The 16,001-nt window shown below is 44.0% G+C and overlaps 1 protein-coding gene across 1 annotated transcript; it reads right to left on the reverse strand.

Moving 5' to 3' along the window:
* Positions 1 to 395: 395 nt before the first annotated feature.
* espnla (espin like a) lies at positions 396 to 15,596 on the reverse strand (the record flags this gene model as incomplete). Its single annotated transcript, XM_083647034.1, has 11 exons — positions 396 to 1,124; positions 1,443 to 2,374; positions 3,784 to 3,948; positions 4,065 to 4,240; positions 4,518 to 4,671; positions 4,783 to 4,947; positions 11,435 to 11,566; positions 11,657 to 11,830; positions 12,298 to 12,523; positions 14,319 to 14,509; positions 15,303 to 15,596. The coding sequence occupies 11 exons, from the start codon at positions 15,594 to 15,596 to the stop codon at positions 593 to 595; spliced, it is 3,141 nt and encodes a 1,046-aa protein (XP_083503160.1). The 3' UTR covers positions 396 to 592.
* Positions 15,597 to 16,001: the final 405 nt, after the last annotated feature.

Below are 16,001 nucleotides of genomic sequence, written 5' to 3' on the forward strand. Positions count from 1 at the left end.
GCCGGCTGTAACGCTGTGCTAAAGGCAGATTCCAAACAACATGCACGGGACCCCCCACACCTGCTGTTAAAGGAACATACAGTACGTTGCCTTTTGACAAGGAGCTTGGAAGCTGACAAATAATATCCATAATGTAGCACAATCTTGTAGTGTTACAATAATTAATAACAATGCTGCCATAATAAAGTGCTACATGTCCCTATGGGGGGAAAGATGTGTAAGGCTGGCACTATTAAAAAATAAGAGGTGAAAGGAGGTGACATGTCAATGAAATTATTATTTGCATCGAGGTAAATAATGAAATAAGATCTGCCTTACAAGAAATGACATTACACTGGAATCTGTGTGATGATTTATTTTGTAATATTAGAGCTGGTGCTGTCACACCATGGACTTTAGGGCTTGTTGGTGACACATGCTTACTTTCAAAAGGAAAATCTGTTTCTTATCTGCTGAGTTGCTTTCTACTGTATCTCAAAACAACAGGAAAACACATTAGTGTACTAGTCTAAAAGAAATCTGTCTTTGTTTTTATAAAGTAATGTCAGTTGACTACAAATCATACAAAAAATATCAAAAAGATGACAAGCGACTACTCAAAATCAAAAATCTCTGCCTCTTTCTCTTTCCAAAAAGCAAAACTACGGTCGATGTATTTACAAATTTCTTCATTGCTAAAACTGGAAATGTCAGTGCCACTTTGCAACGCCTCCTCGTCAGGAGTAGGCGTCTGGATAATGACTTTAGGGACCTGTCTAACCTCTGGAAGGGTATGTTTCTGCACCTGTGGAGCTTGTTCAGGCTCTTTCTCTGTGTCTCCAAAGAACTTAATTTTAATGTCCTCAAAGCCATCCTTCCACTCGCGGTTCCCAGCCTCAATGTCCTCGATGACGGCCTTATGAAAGTCCCTGACTGTCTCCCAGGTAAAGCCCCCGATGTGGTCAAACACCTCAAAGCACATCAGGTGCCTCATTTTGCGTTCGTCCGCAGGAAGCTCCAACTCCAGGATGTGAAAGTAGCCCAGCATGAAGAGATCGAGGGTGAGGTTGTCATAGTCCACTGGCACTCCTTCCAGACGAGGCAGGAACTGCTCCGGGGAGTACAGGGCCTTCTGCCTGTGGAGGCTGTGGACAAGGCTGCACAATAAATCAAAAAGTATTGACATTGCAATATTGACAACTGCAATTTCAAAAACGGCAAGAGACGTTTTGTGGGGAGAGAAGTTGTTGTCAGTGTTGTAGCATCCCTGGACAAAAGCCAAGTTGTATGCTGGAAAAATCACTGATTTTAATCAAACTGACCAAATCCTACGTTTTGGAACCCATTTAACATGTAAGTTCTGAAAGGGGATTATGTACATTCATAGAAAAGTGTATGCCACGTGAATTACAATTCATATCACAATCACGATATTCATGAGTCTCTAAATGATGTAGTCCTACCTGCGTATCTGTCTGGATGGCACGCTGGAGATGATGTTCCTCCAGTTTACTAACAGCTTGTTGACTGCACTCCGCTGCTTGAAGAAGTGTCCCAGAGAACTGTCCATCATGTTCGTGACTGCCTGCTCTTTGCTGTCCTCTAACGCAGCTTTGTCAGCAGCCGTCCCCGGCTCATTGCCACTGATCTTCCTCTTCAGTGTCACCGTGTAGGCAGACTTCTTCCAGTGGCCTAAGAACAGCACCACAATACGCTCCTTTCTAAGGCTGGTGCTCTCTCTAACATCTTTGACAATCTCATCATTGTCAATGCCAGAGTCACTGTTTTGGTCTGTCTCTAGAGCTGGAGTCAAGCCTTTAGGCTGTTTATCTGCCTTTGCAGCCTCCACTTGTATGGGATAATCTAACATGACAGTTTCTTCTGTATGATAATCTGAGTTTTGACTCTCAAAATTGGACTTCAGATTCCTCACAGACACTCCAAACTGATGGATTTCATCCTCTATCCTTTCCCTGCGTCCCCTGACGGAGTTCTGTCTGACAGGCGTCTGGGAGAATACAGTGTGCAGTTCGGTATTGGGCATCTTGCAGTGGGGCGCGTCTGTCAGGTTGGCCATGAGCAGGGACATGCTCTTGACGATGCCCGAGATGCGGCTGCACCACACGGGCAGAGGCACGTGACTTGTGAAGTTTCTGAACTGTGTGTTGACCGTGATGTTGACGAGGGGGGCGGGCAGGATGTGTCGGAGCTCGTCGGCCAGACGGGCCAGCTCCAGCTCGTAGCCTTCGCAGTTCTTCTGCATGGAGACGTTCTCAATCTGCCTCTCCAGGTAGATGAGGTCGTCCTCAGTCAGCAGCTCACCAAAGGGCCCCAGGATGGCATTGTGGGCCTGGGAGTACCTCCAGCTGACCTTTGGATATCTGTTCCCATTTTCCTGTGAGAGCAGAGGGAAAGAGCAGGGAGATAAATATGCAGCATTTCAGATTTCAAATGGCATAGGAGGAACAGTGTACTGGTCTAGTAGAAGTGTGTTTATTCAAACAGTAGCAATATGAATAGACCAGTTATGTGCTACCAAGTGTGCTCAATGATTTGATAAATGCCAGGCGTGTCCAAAGTCCGGCCCGGGGGCCAATTGCGGCCCGCGGACCGATTTCAAGTGGCCCTCAGCTTGTCTCTCAAAATATACTATGTGGCCCTCCACACAGTATTGGTTAATCAAGCAAGTTCAATTCACATTTTTCCATTCACCTACAGTTTGTAGACAAGCACCAAGTAGGAACAACACAGGCAGAACTAATGTCTTCAGATGGTAAACAAAATCCTTATGTACATTTGTATTGTATGCAAAAAACAACAACACATATGATGCGCAGTGAGACGCAGATGGCCACCCGGTATTTTCACATGATCTAATCTGGCCCCCACTCAAAAAAGCTTGGACACCACTGATATATGCAATTAAAACATTTTAACTTTGCTCAGAGTGATACAGTAGACTAGAGGTTAAGTCCCCCACTGGCCTAGGCTGTCTCCCCTTTACTTTCCCACCATCTAAAATAAAGAATACTAAAGGTGAGTGGCACGTCCACACAACTTCTTTTTCCTTCTGATTTGCCCCCCATTTTCTCCCCAATTGTACTTGGCCAATTTCCCCCTGCTGTCCCGCTCGCTGCTCCACCCTCTGCTGATCTGCTGTCCCGCTCGCTGCTCCACCCTCTGCTGCTCCACCCTCTGCTGCTCCACCCTCTGCTGCTCCACCCTCTGCTGATCTGCTGTCCCGCTCGCTGCTCCACCCTCTGCTGATCTGGAGCCACACAGTTTTGCACTTTTCTTTGGATGTGGTTTTGCTTGGCCAATTCCCTCTGCTAACCCAGTCCTTTCTCCACCCCCTCTGCCAATCTGGGGAAAGTTGTAGACTAGCACAAGCTTCCTCTGACACATGTGCAGTCGCCAGCCGCTTCTTTCCCCCGACAGTTTCAGGAGTTTCCCCAGCAGGACGTAGTCCATGGAAGGAGGATCACGCTATTCCCCCCAGTTCCCCTCCCCCTGAACCGGCGCCCCGACTGACCAGAGGAGGCTCTAAGGCAGCAACCAGGACTCATACCCCACCGGCTTCCCACCCGCGGACACGACGGACCGATCGTGTCTGTAGATAGGGACGACTGACGGAGCCAGAAGTACCGCTGCCAGGAATTAAACCCGGGTCTCCGCGGTGTAGGCCAGTGCTTTAACCTTTACACTACTCTTCTCACAGGGTTTAGATGAGGAAGGTTTTTCTGTATGCATTAGTATTAATGTAACAATGTTTAAACTTAAGAAGTAAAGTAAAATATACTTCACCCTCCTCCGCTGATCTTCCTCATCCAGCAGCCTGGTCTGCAGCTGTCTCACCATGACTTGCCTCTTCCACTCAGCGATGGGATGGCCTCTCTCATCATGGGTGGGCACCAGGTAGTCCATGTCAGACAGGTTGGCCTGCTCAGTGGGCAGCATCACCATCTTATTCTGCAGCGGACACAGGGTAAGGACAATGTGTATAACAGCATAACAAGGTATTAGATAAACAAAGCAAGCCATTATAAAGGAAAGGTGTAAGAACTAGGCGAGCTTATTGTGTTTACCGCTTGTCCAGTAAAGGTTCCAGATATCCCAGACTGTTTCAAAGATGAAACTGATGACTTCATGTCACCGAAAAGGCCTCTGTCAGACAGTTGTTTTGCATCAGGTAACATCATCCTATCAGCAGGGGCATGTGTCTCACTCTTAGTGTCCTTGGACTGACTGAAACCTATAAGAACTCAAATAAAAAATAAAACAAAACGTCAAAATATTTCAATAATAAAGACACAGATGGAAATTGTTCCCTTGAGCAGTGATTTAATCGGTCAATACTGTAATAATCTTTGCTTTCCTTGGTATAATAAGAGTGATTAAAACAAGATAAATAGAATAGAATAGATTTTTGTCCTCAGCCTAGGGGAAACACAGATACACTGACACCAACACACAAGAAACACACATTACAGCATAGCATACAACACATCAGCCATACAGTTAGAGGGAGTTGCTCTCACCAGATGTTGCCTTTTGAATGGGTTCTATTCTAGCGACTGCTGTTTTCCCTGGTTGGACAGGTACGCTGGGTGGAGATGAAGAGGCGGGCATGGAAGGTGCAGGAGGGGGTGCTGCTGGGTGTCTTGCCTGGGGGGTCTCCTCACACTCGGGTTTCTGATTGGGAGAACAGAGTGATGATGTGGCCACTTGCTTTGGGGGTGATAATATGAAGAATCAAAGACAAAAACACAGGGAAGATGGTAAAAAGCTCAACACGGTGGTCACCTTTAAACTGTCCATCTGTACGTTACTGCTGTGGCTGTCCCTACATGTGTCACTCAGGCTGCGGTAGTAGTCCTCTCTGCTGAGCTGCCACGACACAGCTAGCTTCACCTTCACTTCTTCTTCTATGGGAGCGATATCCTCAATGGGCTTATCTGCGGCAAAGGGCTACAACAACAGAGAAATGCCCCCTATGGGAGACTGCAAGGGAACATTTGAGCGCAGAGCATGGAGAGCAACCTTGAAAATATTGGCAACATTTCACACCACTACAGGGAGGATGCAGGATATATGGAAGCATTTAGATCCCCTTTAATGAACCTGTATTGTCCTAATGGACTCCATGCAGAATGCATATCAAATTCAGCTCTCCAAGGACATTATTAGAAAGCAAAACATCAAAGGCACGCCTAATATGCTGCTGCATGCTGTTGTGCTTTGTGTCCATGAGGTGGTCCTCGCCATTTCCTGGCACTTTGATGTCGAACAGCACGAAATATGCTGTGACATCGCTCAGGCGGAGGAATAAACTTCCCCGAAGTTGTGTAATACATAAATAGATAAACAGGGGGCTGGGAATGAGGGGGGGGGGGACCCAATTCCTTTGTGACCCTTCTCGTAACAGTTCAGCATATTAAGAGCTACGATGCATTTGTTCGTGTGTGTGTGTGTGTGTGTTTAATTAGAACCAGTGGCCAGCGAGCATTTGGTTTTCATCAGCACCCATCGCAATCGCCATGCGGATATGGATAGCCTAACGCTATTTTGGCTGGGATCCCCTCTCCCACTATCAGAGGCCACAACGACCCTGATCAGGACAGATTAGGAGCCAAGAGTTAAGAAACAGCTACTTCACTGCTGTCACATTGACAGACACACAGCACCAGTAATCTGTGGTCCCTGTGGGTCAAGCCATGAGAGACTGAAAATTATTTTAGAACAGTGTCTCTATTTAAGTAACAAATCTTACAAGTTTCTGCTCTGGAATCCATCATTAAAGCAGCCTGTTTCCATGTAAAATATTCAAGTTCTTGGTGATAAATTGCAACATGGAATGTATACAGCAAGTATACATTATACACAGAACACTTTAATGTAAATACATGTCCACTCACACTTCCATATATTCTCAGTGAAATGATTTCCTACATGGTGGAGACGAATGCTTGCAAGTCTAATAACTATCAAGACCCAAAAGACACAATCTTTGTAGCAAACATTTACTCAAAAAAGCTTTTGTGTGTATAGTTAAACCACACAAATCTGAGTGCACAGCACTCTGAAGCGTATAAAAAAACATGTCAAATCATTGTTGATTAAGTAAATGTAGGTTACTGTAGTTACACAATGATTCGATTTTGGTGTAATCGTACATTAACCACTATTGTATCATCAAAAATCAGTAACACTTCCTATGAAGGACATCATATCTATAATGCATTATAAGCACATTCATAAGATATTTTAATGCATTTATAAGACTTTATAAAAGTTATAAATGTTTAGAATCATGCATGACAACTTATAACAAGGTTGATAAACTATTTAAAAGTGGTGGACATACATCTTACAAGTTCAGCATTCATAATTTATATCTCCATGCCAAAGCAACAACAGTTTTTGAAAGAAGAATGTTTACTATTTATTTACTATAAATCGCTTTGGACAAATGTGTCTGCTAAATCAGTGGTTCTCAAATGGTCTAGCCTCATGACCCACATTTTTCCTCAGTCATCAAGCCGCGACCCAATTTTCAGAATTTAGTCTAATTTTGTAGCATCATTTAGCCCCCTTTGCAACAAGCTAGCATGGCATGTTGGTGGTCCCAAAGGATGCCTTACGTCTTCTAGTTTCATATGGTACCAGTATCTTCACTCTGGCTATAAAAATGAGCCCGCTACAGCCTCTGAAAGACAGTCATGTTGGCCGCAGATGTCAGCATCCTCAATGAGTAGAACAACTTTTTTTCTCATGCACACATCTGCGACCCACTCAAAACGTCCCCGCGACCCACTTTTGGGTCCCGAACCACCAGTTGAGAAACACTGTGCTAAATGATGTAATAATGCAATCTTCTTGGAAAATAAAGAGTTGAGATGGCTCTGATAATTGTGAATGTGTATTTTTGTTGTCTTGTACTTTACTTACAAATACTGCTCATAAGTGCTTATTATTCTGTTATATCATACAATTGCTAATAAGCTTATACAGTGCTGTCACTTTACTTAAAGCTCACAAAGTTATGCTATATAGTGCATTATTGATGTTTCTAAGTTATTATTCCATTTGAATAACTTAAAATGTATTATCTGTTATGATACGTTAGAGCACTTCTCTGTGTGTCTTTATAACTTGCTAAATTTATAGTAGTTATTATGCACTGTGAAACCCAGGACTCCGATTCTTCTTTCAAACACTGTTGTCACTTTGGCATGGAGATATAAAGCATTATGAATGCTAAACTTAAAAGACATTATGCCCACCACATATAATACTTTATAAACCTTGTTATAAATAATGTCATGCATGATTATAAACATTTATAACAAGGGTTAGGGTTCGTTATAAAGCCTTATACATGCATGTTTTATGAATGTGCTCATAATGCATTAAAGACATGGCATTCATAGAAAGTATTACCCAAAACGGTACTGTATATCCAGCTCCAGTCCACTACCCACAAAGAAAAAATATGCAATGTGTAAAAATCTCCAATAGTATAGGAAGGTTGAAGCTCATAATCTAAGAAACGAGCCTAGAGTATTAGTCATGACGACCCCTAAGTGACTAGCGTGAACCTGATGAGAAAATAATGACAACAAAGCCAAAACAACTCCTCCTGAATTTTTTATAGGATTTACAAAAACAACAACCATTCACCTTACGATAATGATTACTCAGCCTGACCAGTCACTAGTGAACAAATGGCCATAGAAAGTAAAAAGCTAATCCAGCAAAAAATAAAAAGTAAGAACAAGTAAAGAGATGAAGAAAAAGGTGATAAAAATACAGGAATGATCGATAAACCAACCTAAAACCCTACTAACCTTGACTCGATGTGAATTTCCCCCCTACGTGGACCAATACAACTTGCGGCGAAAGTCCTGTGGCGTTGTCTTGTGCAGCCAGGTATCCAGTCAGTTTTGAGGATGTGACACTATCTGAAGATCCCCCACTATTCGTTTGACACCATTATCAACATCGCTGTTAGTGGCCAAGGACCGTCAGGCAATAAACAATAAACTCTGATCGGAGAATGTTGTTAATAATTAAGGGAAAAGGATAGGATGGCCCGGTAATGTCACTAATGCACGGACAAACCAATGGCCATGTTGTGGCACGAAGGGAGGTATCAGCGGAAGACTGTCACAGCAGCTGGAAGGGACACTTTATCCAGTGCGTTCAGGTGCTTTTTCCACTCCGTTCCGTTGAGTGAGGAAGCCAATGCACGAAGCACTTTTTTGGCAAAGTCCACCTGAGAAGATTAGTGAAATGCCACTGTGGAAACTTGTCACGCCATGAGCCTAGATAGATGGCAAGACTTTGATGGGATAATGTGGAAATTCTGACAACGATTTCTCGATGAGACGAGGCAGAGATAAACAGTCTCTAGTATCGCACCAACTCATTAGTATAAACCCCTGGCCCATTTGGCAAGAGTTGCATGGATGTTGTGACAAACCGTCACCACAATGAGGATTATATGACCGAAGTCACCTGCTAATACACCGAGTTTCCTGATGAAAACACCCGTTTTACATCCTCATTCAAATCAACCCAGTGTGCCAGCATCCTTCCTTGGAAGAAATTTAACAACAAATTTAACAAGACTCAATTTGAAAGAAAAAGACTGCACTATGTGGGTCCCTACTTTCAGTCTTGTAAGTCAGCTTGTGCATGGGGATCTGATTCAGGATTCTGTAGTCTGCTAGAATAGCTCCCCATGTGTGATAAACATATGACTGTGATCCAGTCAGGCTTTGTGAGATTCAGATAGATGTCTATCCCGAGGACCAGGGTCTAATGAGAAGCATGCCTGCAGATTCCTTTATCTTTGGAACAGTGAAGAATACAATAAGTTCAGTAGGTAGGTACCCTCTAGTGGTAGTGTTGAATCAGACGAGAATTACATTCTTGTTGATGCTAAATATGTTTTTTCCCCTAATGGCAAACAAACAAAAATGTGTAAACTCTGTCCCAAACAACACGGGGATGAATGGGAGGAAACAGTGTTTTGTCTTTTCGAAGTGTTCTAAAAATACCAATCTCAAACAACAACGTGTTTGGCTGGACCGATGTGAAGAGCAAAAGCCATTGAATGTGAGTGAAATAAACCGAACGCCATTCATTGTTTATTTGATTGCAGCTGTTCCTGAGAGCCACGATGAGGAAGAGCAGTGGACAACACTGACAGAGCCTGACCTCATTGTGAGCACACCAAACATGCGGAAATACCAAACACGCAACTCTCTGGTCAACGTCCCGATCCATTTAGGTCGCTGCTCGGAAATGAGATGATCTGACTGACACTTTAGAACCAATGGAACCCTGGGAGCTACATGGCACTTTACAACCTCTAGAAATGTAATTAAAGCACTGTCAATTCTGGTATTGCAGGCTTCAAAGCATCTGACTGAGACTGAAATTCAAACAATTAAGTGTTACTTCAGGTACTCTCAGATAACCCCTGTTGAAATCATTTCACAATTTGTCTGTCTGAAACATACATTGCCAAGCAAGAAACATAATACACCCATACAGTCTGCTACCAGCCTTGCACCGCATCCAGAAGTGACAATCATAGCACTTCCAAACCCCCTGGAAAAATACATGACACACAATCAAACGTGTGTTTGAAGCCAATGACATCCTGCTCTCCAAGTCCACAGAGGGTTCGGGTTGCCAGTTCCAGGCATCAGAATGGTGAAAACGCTGAAACCTAACCTCCTGGATCTCATAACGGGCTCAGCCCCTGGGCCTTCCACCTGAGCCGCTGGAGAGGGGTAACTGATATGGGCCCTTAGCTGGCGGCTAGCTGCTGCAGCCCCTGTGCTAATTAGAAATAATCCTCCATTGTCGATGGAGGATTATTTGTGAAGGAGCCCAGCAGCCACGCCTCAGCGGCTTCCTATCATCATCCTCTTCACGTATATGAGTGCTGCTCTCCTCTGCTGACTTATTCATGCTTTCTATTGGCTGACAGCTTCCGTTACGCTGCGTATCACTGTGTAGCCCGCACTGTCTGTGAGCCTCACCTGGCCCGTGGCAACAGAGAAAGAAGCATTTCTGTAGGTGGACCGGCCGTTTGCTAACAGTGTGGTCCCCGCGGGCTCCTTCAGCTAATGGTTTTCTCTTGGAAAACAATTTGAGAAACGCTCAAATTTCAGTGTCAACTATTCTAGGCGCAATCATTATGTAGCTATTTTAAGGACAAACAAATCACAAGATAAATAACTATCAAAATAAGCTACAGGCAGTGAACTGGCTTGTGAGGTCAAAGTAGGTCAAAGTAGGTCTATTTTTACTTGACTTGTGCCACGAACACCAACACAAACACAACACTGAAATATTCATCAGTCAAATTAAGAGTGTCGTGCTTACCGCACAAAACAAAAGCGCTAATCTCAGAGAGTCCTCAGAGGCAAACTGAGAAGACAAAGACATTCGGCTCCACTACATGGACTTACATAGCACTAGGTCGTTATGCCTTATTAACCAACAATACCATCATCCTCCACTTTCTAAGTGGGGGCTGCGGCTGGCTTGGGGCCCGCCAGGAGGCGCTAGGGGGGCCTCAGCAAATTAATGTAATATGCAAAAAGAAAAAGAAGAAGAGAAAAGAAAAGAAATACACATACACACACACAGATTGAATAGAGCAGGGGTTCCCAAACTTTTCTGACCAAGTACCATATATATATATATATATATATATATATATATATATATATATATATATATATATATATATATATATATACACACGGTATATAAATTATATTCTACAATTATGTACTGTAGTATTAACACATATAATTGAATCCTTTCCTTCCACATCAAAACCTATTTGCCATGCCCCTCTTTCTAATTGCCTGCCAGCAAAACGTCATCACATCCATTGTCCCTGGTGTGGGTAATAGTCTGTGGAACAATGTTTATCATGGAAAATGGAAATATTGCATATGAAGAAATTAGAAAATACATTAGCTACAAATGTAATTCTTAGGCTAAAAGTCAGGAAATATATTCAGAGGTTGTATGGATGTGATTTTTGACATTTGCAATAGTATTGTCAATAGGGTTTTAATGACATCTTGCAATGGGTGGAGGGCGGGCGGCCAGAGGATAATGCTATTTGGGGGGCCTTGGCATGGAAAAGTTTGGGAACCCCTGTTCTAGACCTCTAACTGAGAGCTCTCAATCAAGTTGAGTGCAGAGAATAGTTCTGGAAAGGACAGGATTGAATTAAATACATGTCACAAATTAAGAAAATTAGTCACGGTGGTCAAGTTCTCCCAGATGTCTGCTGTTGACCATGCGCTCTATTCTGATAGCTTTGCTAACCCCCATACTGTAGGTAAACAGCAGGGCAAAACTGACAAACTGAAAACTTGAACAATATAAATATATAATATAGGTAAGAGTGGTTTCTTACATTTGTCTCAATGACACGGAGATATCTGGCACATTCAAAGTGTCCGTTGTACTCTGCCAAGTGTGCTGCTGTGAACCCATCAATATCTTGGTCTAAGGGGTTTGCTTGCTTGGCCAACAGGATTTTACAGCACTGAGAGAAAGGATAAAGGACCAATGACAATAAAACCAAGACACAGAAATGTACATGATTATTGACTTGTTAGTACAGGTTATGACCAACCTCCAGCTCTCCATTCTCTGCAGCATCATGCAGTGGGGTTCCTCCCCAGTAATCCCTGATGACCTTTGAACCCATGTCAAGCAGCCTCTCCAAGATGCAATAGTGCCCCCTGCTGGCAGCAAAGTGCAGAGCAGTGGCTCCATCTCTATCCTTGCAGGACAGGCTTATCCTGTCCTGCAGGACAGGATAACACAAATATATCTAGGAACCAAAATATATCACTCTCTTGGTACAGTAGGCTCGGGTTTGAAAGCAATCTGAATCCAGTATTGAATGTACTTATGGAATGTGAATTCTTTCAAATCCTTTCTTTTTTTATCAAATGTTTTTACATAACTTGTTGGGGGGGAAAGGACAAAGAAATAAAAAAAAATGCATCACTCGTTAACTATTACACGACCATTCCAAAAATACAACTTTTTGCCATGTTCTCATTTAGTTTTGAGAAGTGTGCCCAATGCTTTGAAATGCTTTTCCAACATCCATCATGTTGACAAACTAAACAAGTGGAGACTGGGAAATGGGAAGTGGAGACGACACCATTAGGGGAGCGAGGCAAGATTCTGTCGAGGATTGACGAATCTTGGCATCTTGCTCATTTGGAACTGTTCCTAAAATGGAACCAGGTAACAGAACCCAACCCTACATTTTATAGATGCTCCCAGTGTTTTTATACTGACCAGCCAGACCAGCACGGCCTGGTGGCCCATGTGGGCAGCAGCATGTAGGCCGGTCATGCCGTCACTGGCCCTCAGGTGGATGTCAGCCCCACAGTCCTTCACCAGGTACTGCACCACATGCAGGTGCCCCTCCTGGCAGGCCAGGTACAGTGGAGTAGCACCGATGGCTGTCTGGTGGTTCACACACCTGTAGTGAGACACACATCAATAGCACAAAGATAAAGACCTGAACAGTGCTGCCCTATTGTCAGAACATATCATTATTATTATTCGTACAGCACTTTTCAAAAGACAATTAGTACTCAACATACAGTAATAATAAGTATTACTAGTGAGTCATATTACAATGTAAATAACATTCTATAAAAACCAAAAGATGAAATCAACAATAAAAGAACAATGTAAGCCAAGCATAACACATAACAAACTTAAAACATAAAAAGTAAACATTTACCAAAAAAAACACATAAAAATGGAGGTCAATTAATAAAATATCATTACATAAAACCAAGTTTATCAAAGTAAATTAAAATGGGGGGAGGGCAGAGTCAGTAAGAAAAGAAAATATAACAAGGCTAAACATGTCAGACAAGACCTGTTCAAAAACACACCAAACATGCATAACATGACATGACATGACATGACATAACATAACAACATATTCTAACCAACATAAATATGCTAATGTTAGTCGTAATGTTGATCGGGAATAAATATCACTCACGTCACACATCTTTGATAAAGGCAGGGCCGTGGGAAGGGGGGGGGTGCTGCAGGTGCTGCAGCACCCTCTGCTGTTTTGTATTGGAATTGCAATGTCAATAAAAAAAAAGATTAAAATGTGTTTTATGTTTTATACCGCGATATTTAGGGTTTAGTTGAAAAAAGACTTGCAGCGGCCCTGGATAAAGGAGTTTCATATCTACATAAATACTCCCTTGACTGATGGGAGCATCCTGTGGATGTGATTAGTGTTAGTAATACTAGTATACTGTAGCAGTCATGTGGTCAGAAACCGTGTGGCAAACATTCACTCACTACATGTCATGCATGCAGCAGGGCTGCATTTCTATTTACATTTAAGTGCATACAACCGCAAGGCTGACATGTGATCGACAGCCTCCCGCCATCCATTATTCACAGCTTACTGATGGTCTCTGACCCCGCCATGCGCCATGCAAATGACAGTCATAGCTTCCTGGAACAAGGAGGTGAAGCAGGCAGACAGAACATGTCTCCATCTGAGTGGCTGTGTCTCAGGTTCAGAGGGTGGAAAAGAAAAGGGGATTCATGGGGAGGGGAGGGGATCATGTGTCACATGATCCCCTCCCCCTGGAGGAGTGCAGCCAACTGCACCAAATCCTCTTGTTCAATTATAGACTCAAAAAGTGAAGTTGGGGGATTGGCTATGTGATGATACCCAGGCATCATCTGTAAACGTGATCTTATCTAAAATGACAGAATAACTTTAGGGAATTAGTACACTTTCTGTATCTTTATCAGGCAGATGATAGAAGATTTCTGGGGGGGGGGGGGGGGGGGGGTTGTTAGGGGGGCAATGGTTCTCAAACCAGATTTGCCAATTTTCAAACAAAACAAAACCTAAAATATATGAGACTGGGAAATGAGTTATTATTGTATTACTGTATATGAACAGTCATACTTTGCCCTACAAACCTAAACCTCTACATAAAATTAAATTAAGTGGACAAAGGTTGCCATAATGCCCGTACATGCGTGAGGACCGCAGTGGGGTTCCAAGGTGTTTTGTCTGTGTGTGTCACTGGGGGGGGGGGCAAAGGGAGTGTCAAGGGATACCCTGTGGTTTATTCTGTGGGTCACCAGAGGTAGCCTCTGTTGTTATGTTGTACATTGATTTTGAAGGAAATTGACTATCAATGCTGAACTCATTTCTCCTATGGACTTTCAAAGAAGAAATAGGGATGGCACCAGTAAAAGAAAGGGGGAGGGGCGGTACTTACCCAGGAGCCTGTTGAACCAGTAGTTTTAAACAGGTGAGGTCCCCCTTAGCTGCAGCATAGTGGGCAGGTACAGCTCCACGGTTTGTCTCCACATCGGCCACACCCCCAACAGACAGCAGCCACTTGATTACTTCCTCACAACCAAACCGGGCTGCAAGGTGGATTACTGTCACCCCACCGGCGTCCCCATCCTGCAATCACAAAGTGCTTTTTGAGTTTCATGTAGTCAGGCCACATCATGGGACTTTATTACACGCACACGCACACACATGCGCACACACACACACACATACACAAATGACTCAGTCAAAACTACTAATTGCTCGTTGAACATTTATGAAATATGCATGTATTTTCCAATGCAGTATGGCCAACTTCAACATAGGCCAGCTTAAACCTCAGGGGGTAACAGACAGTATTAACTCATCACAAACACCTTCTTGTCCTTTTGACCTGACTTCAAAAGCGTGCAGAGCCTCTCAGGAAGACCACCGATGAAGGCCATAAGATGGAACATTAGATGTGTGTTTAATTTTAAGCAGCTGTCCGCAAATCCAATCAAGAGATTGCCTTGTATTCTGTGAAAAACAACACAGATGAAGGTCAATTTAACCATATAACTAATAGCTAACTTTAGTGGGAGCGCCCACATCTGGACGTAATTACACTGGCTATGTAATACTACAGGATAACAAGTAAGTCAACACCATATGATGTAATCAGCTGGTAATGCATCTGAAAAGGTACTCTACAGTACCTTTTACAACTGCAATGATGTAATCCCACTCTGGGATTGGTTAGATGGCCATCTCTTGAATTTAGACTCTCACACAGAACTCAGTGGAGACAAGAAAGCCGGAGACGTGGCACGTTCCCAGAGGATTTGAGCTCTCAGTGTCACGTTATACCTCTGTGCTCTCGATGGCCAGGCTTACCTCAATGTTACCTCTGTGAGGTATAAAGGCTCTCGATGGCCAGACCTACCTCAATGTTACATCCGCCTTGGTCCACCAGCCACTGCAGCTCCCGAGTGTGTCCAGTGGCTGCTGCATCATGCGCTGGCGTGGCCCTGTTCAAGGCCCGGGCATCGGCCGCCAGGCCCGACTCGCTCACCAGGAAGCGCAGGCACTCCAGGCGCCCGCACCGGGCCGCATGGTGCGCCGGGCCAGCGCCTTGGGCATCAGTGATGGCTGCTGAGAGGTGACCAGAAGACGCCAGGTCCTTCAGAGCGCCCAGGTCCCCTGTCCGAGCTGCCTGGATAGCCCGGTGCAGCACCATCCCCCCCCACACTCTCTATAAGTGGCCCTATAGTCTATGAGTATGTTATGGCACACAGTACAGGCTCCCTGGAGCTCCTTGGACCCCAGCAAGTTATCATCTCTCTATCATGTGCACATGTACAGGCAAAAGAAAAAAAGAGAGGCACGCACTCGCTGCCTCCTCCCAAAGCCAGGAAAGCGACACCCGAGCAGCAGCCAGCTGGCCAGCATGGCTGTAGGAGGGAGAGGAGGGGGTCAGACCCAGTGAGACAGAAAGGTAATGAAAGACGGGTGGAGGCACAGGCACTCGTGGCCTCCCGCTCCCCTTTGTGTGGCAATGAGCGTACGCTGGCACACGCGCCCACGCTTCACTGGAGACAGGGGAACTGAGGCAGCACGGAAACTTAAGTAATGGGAGAAGTCA

This window comes from Poromitra crassiceps, assembly GCF_964638095.1.
Source record: "Poromitra crassiceps genome assembly, chromosome: 12".
NCBI lineage: Eukaryota > Metazoa > Chordata > Actinopteri > Beryciformes > Melamphaidae > Poromitra > Poromitra crassiceps.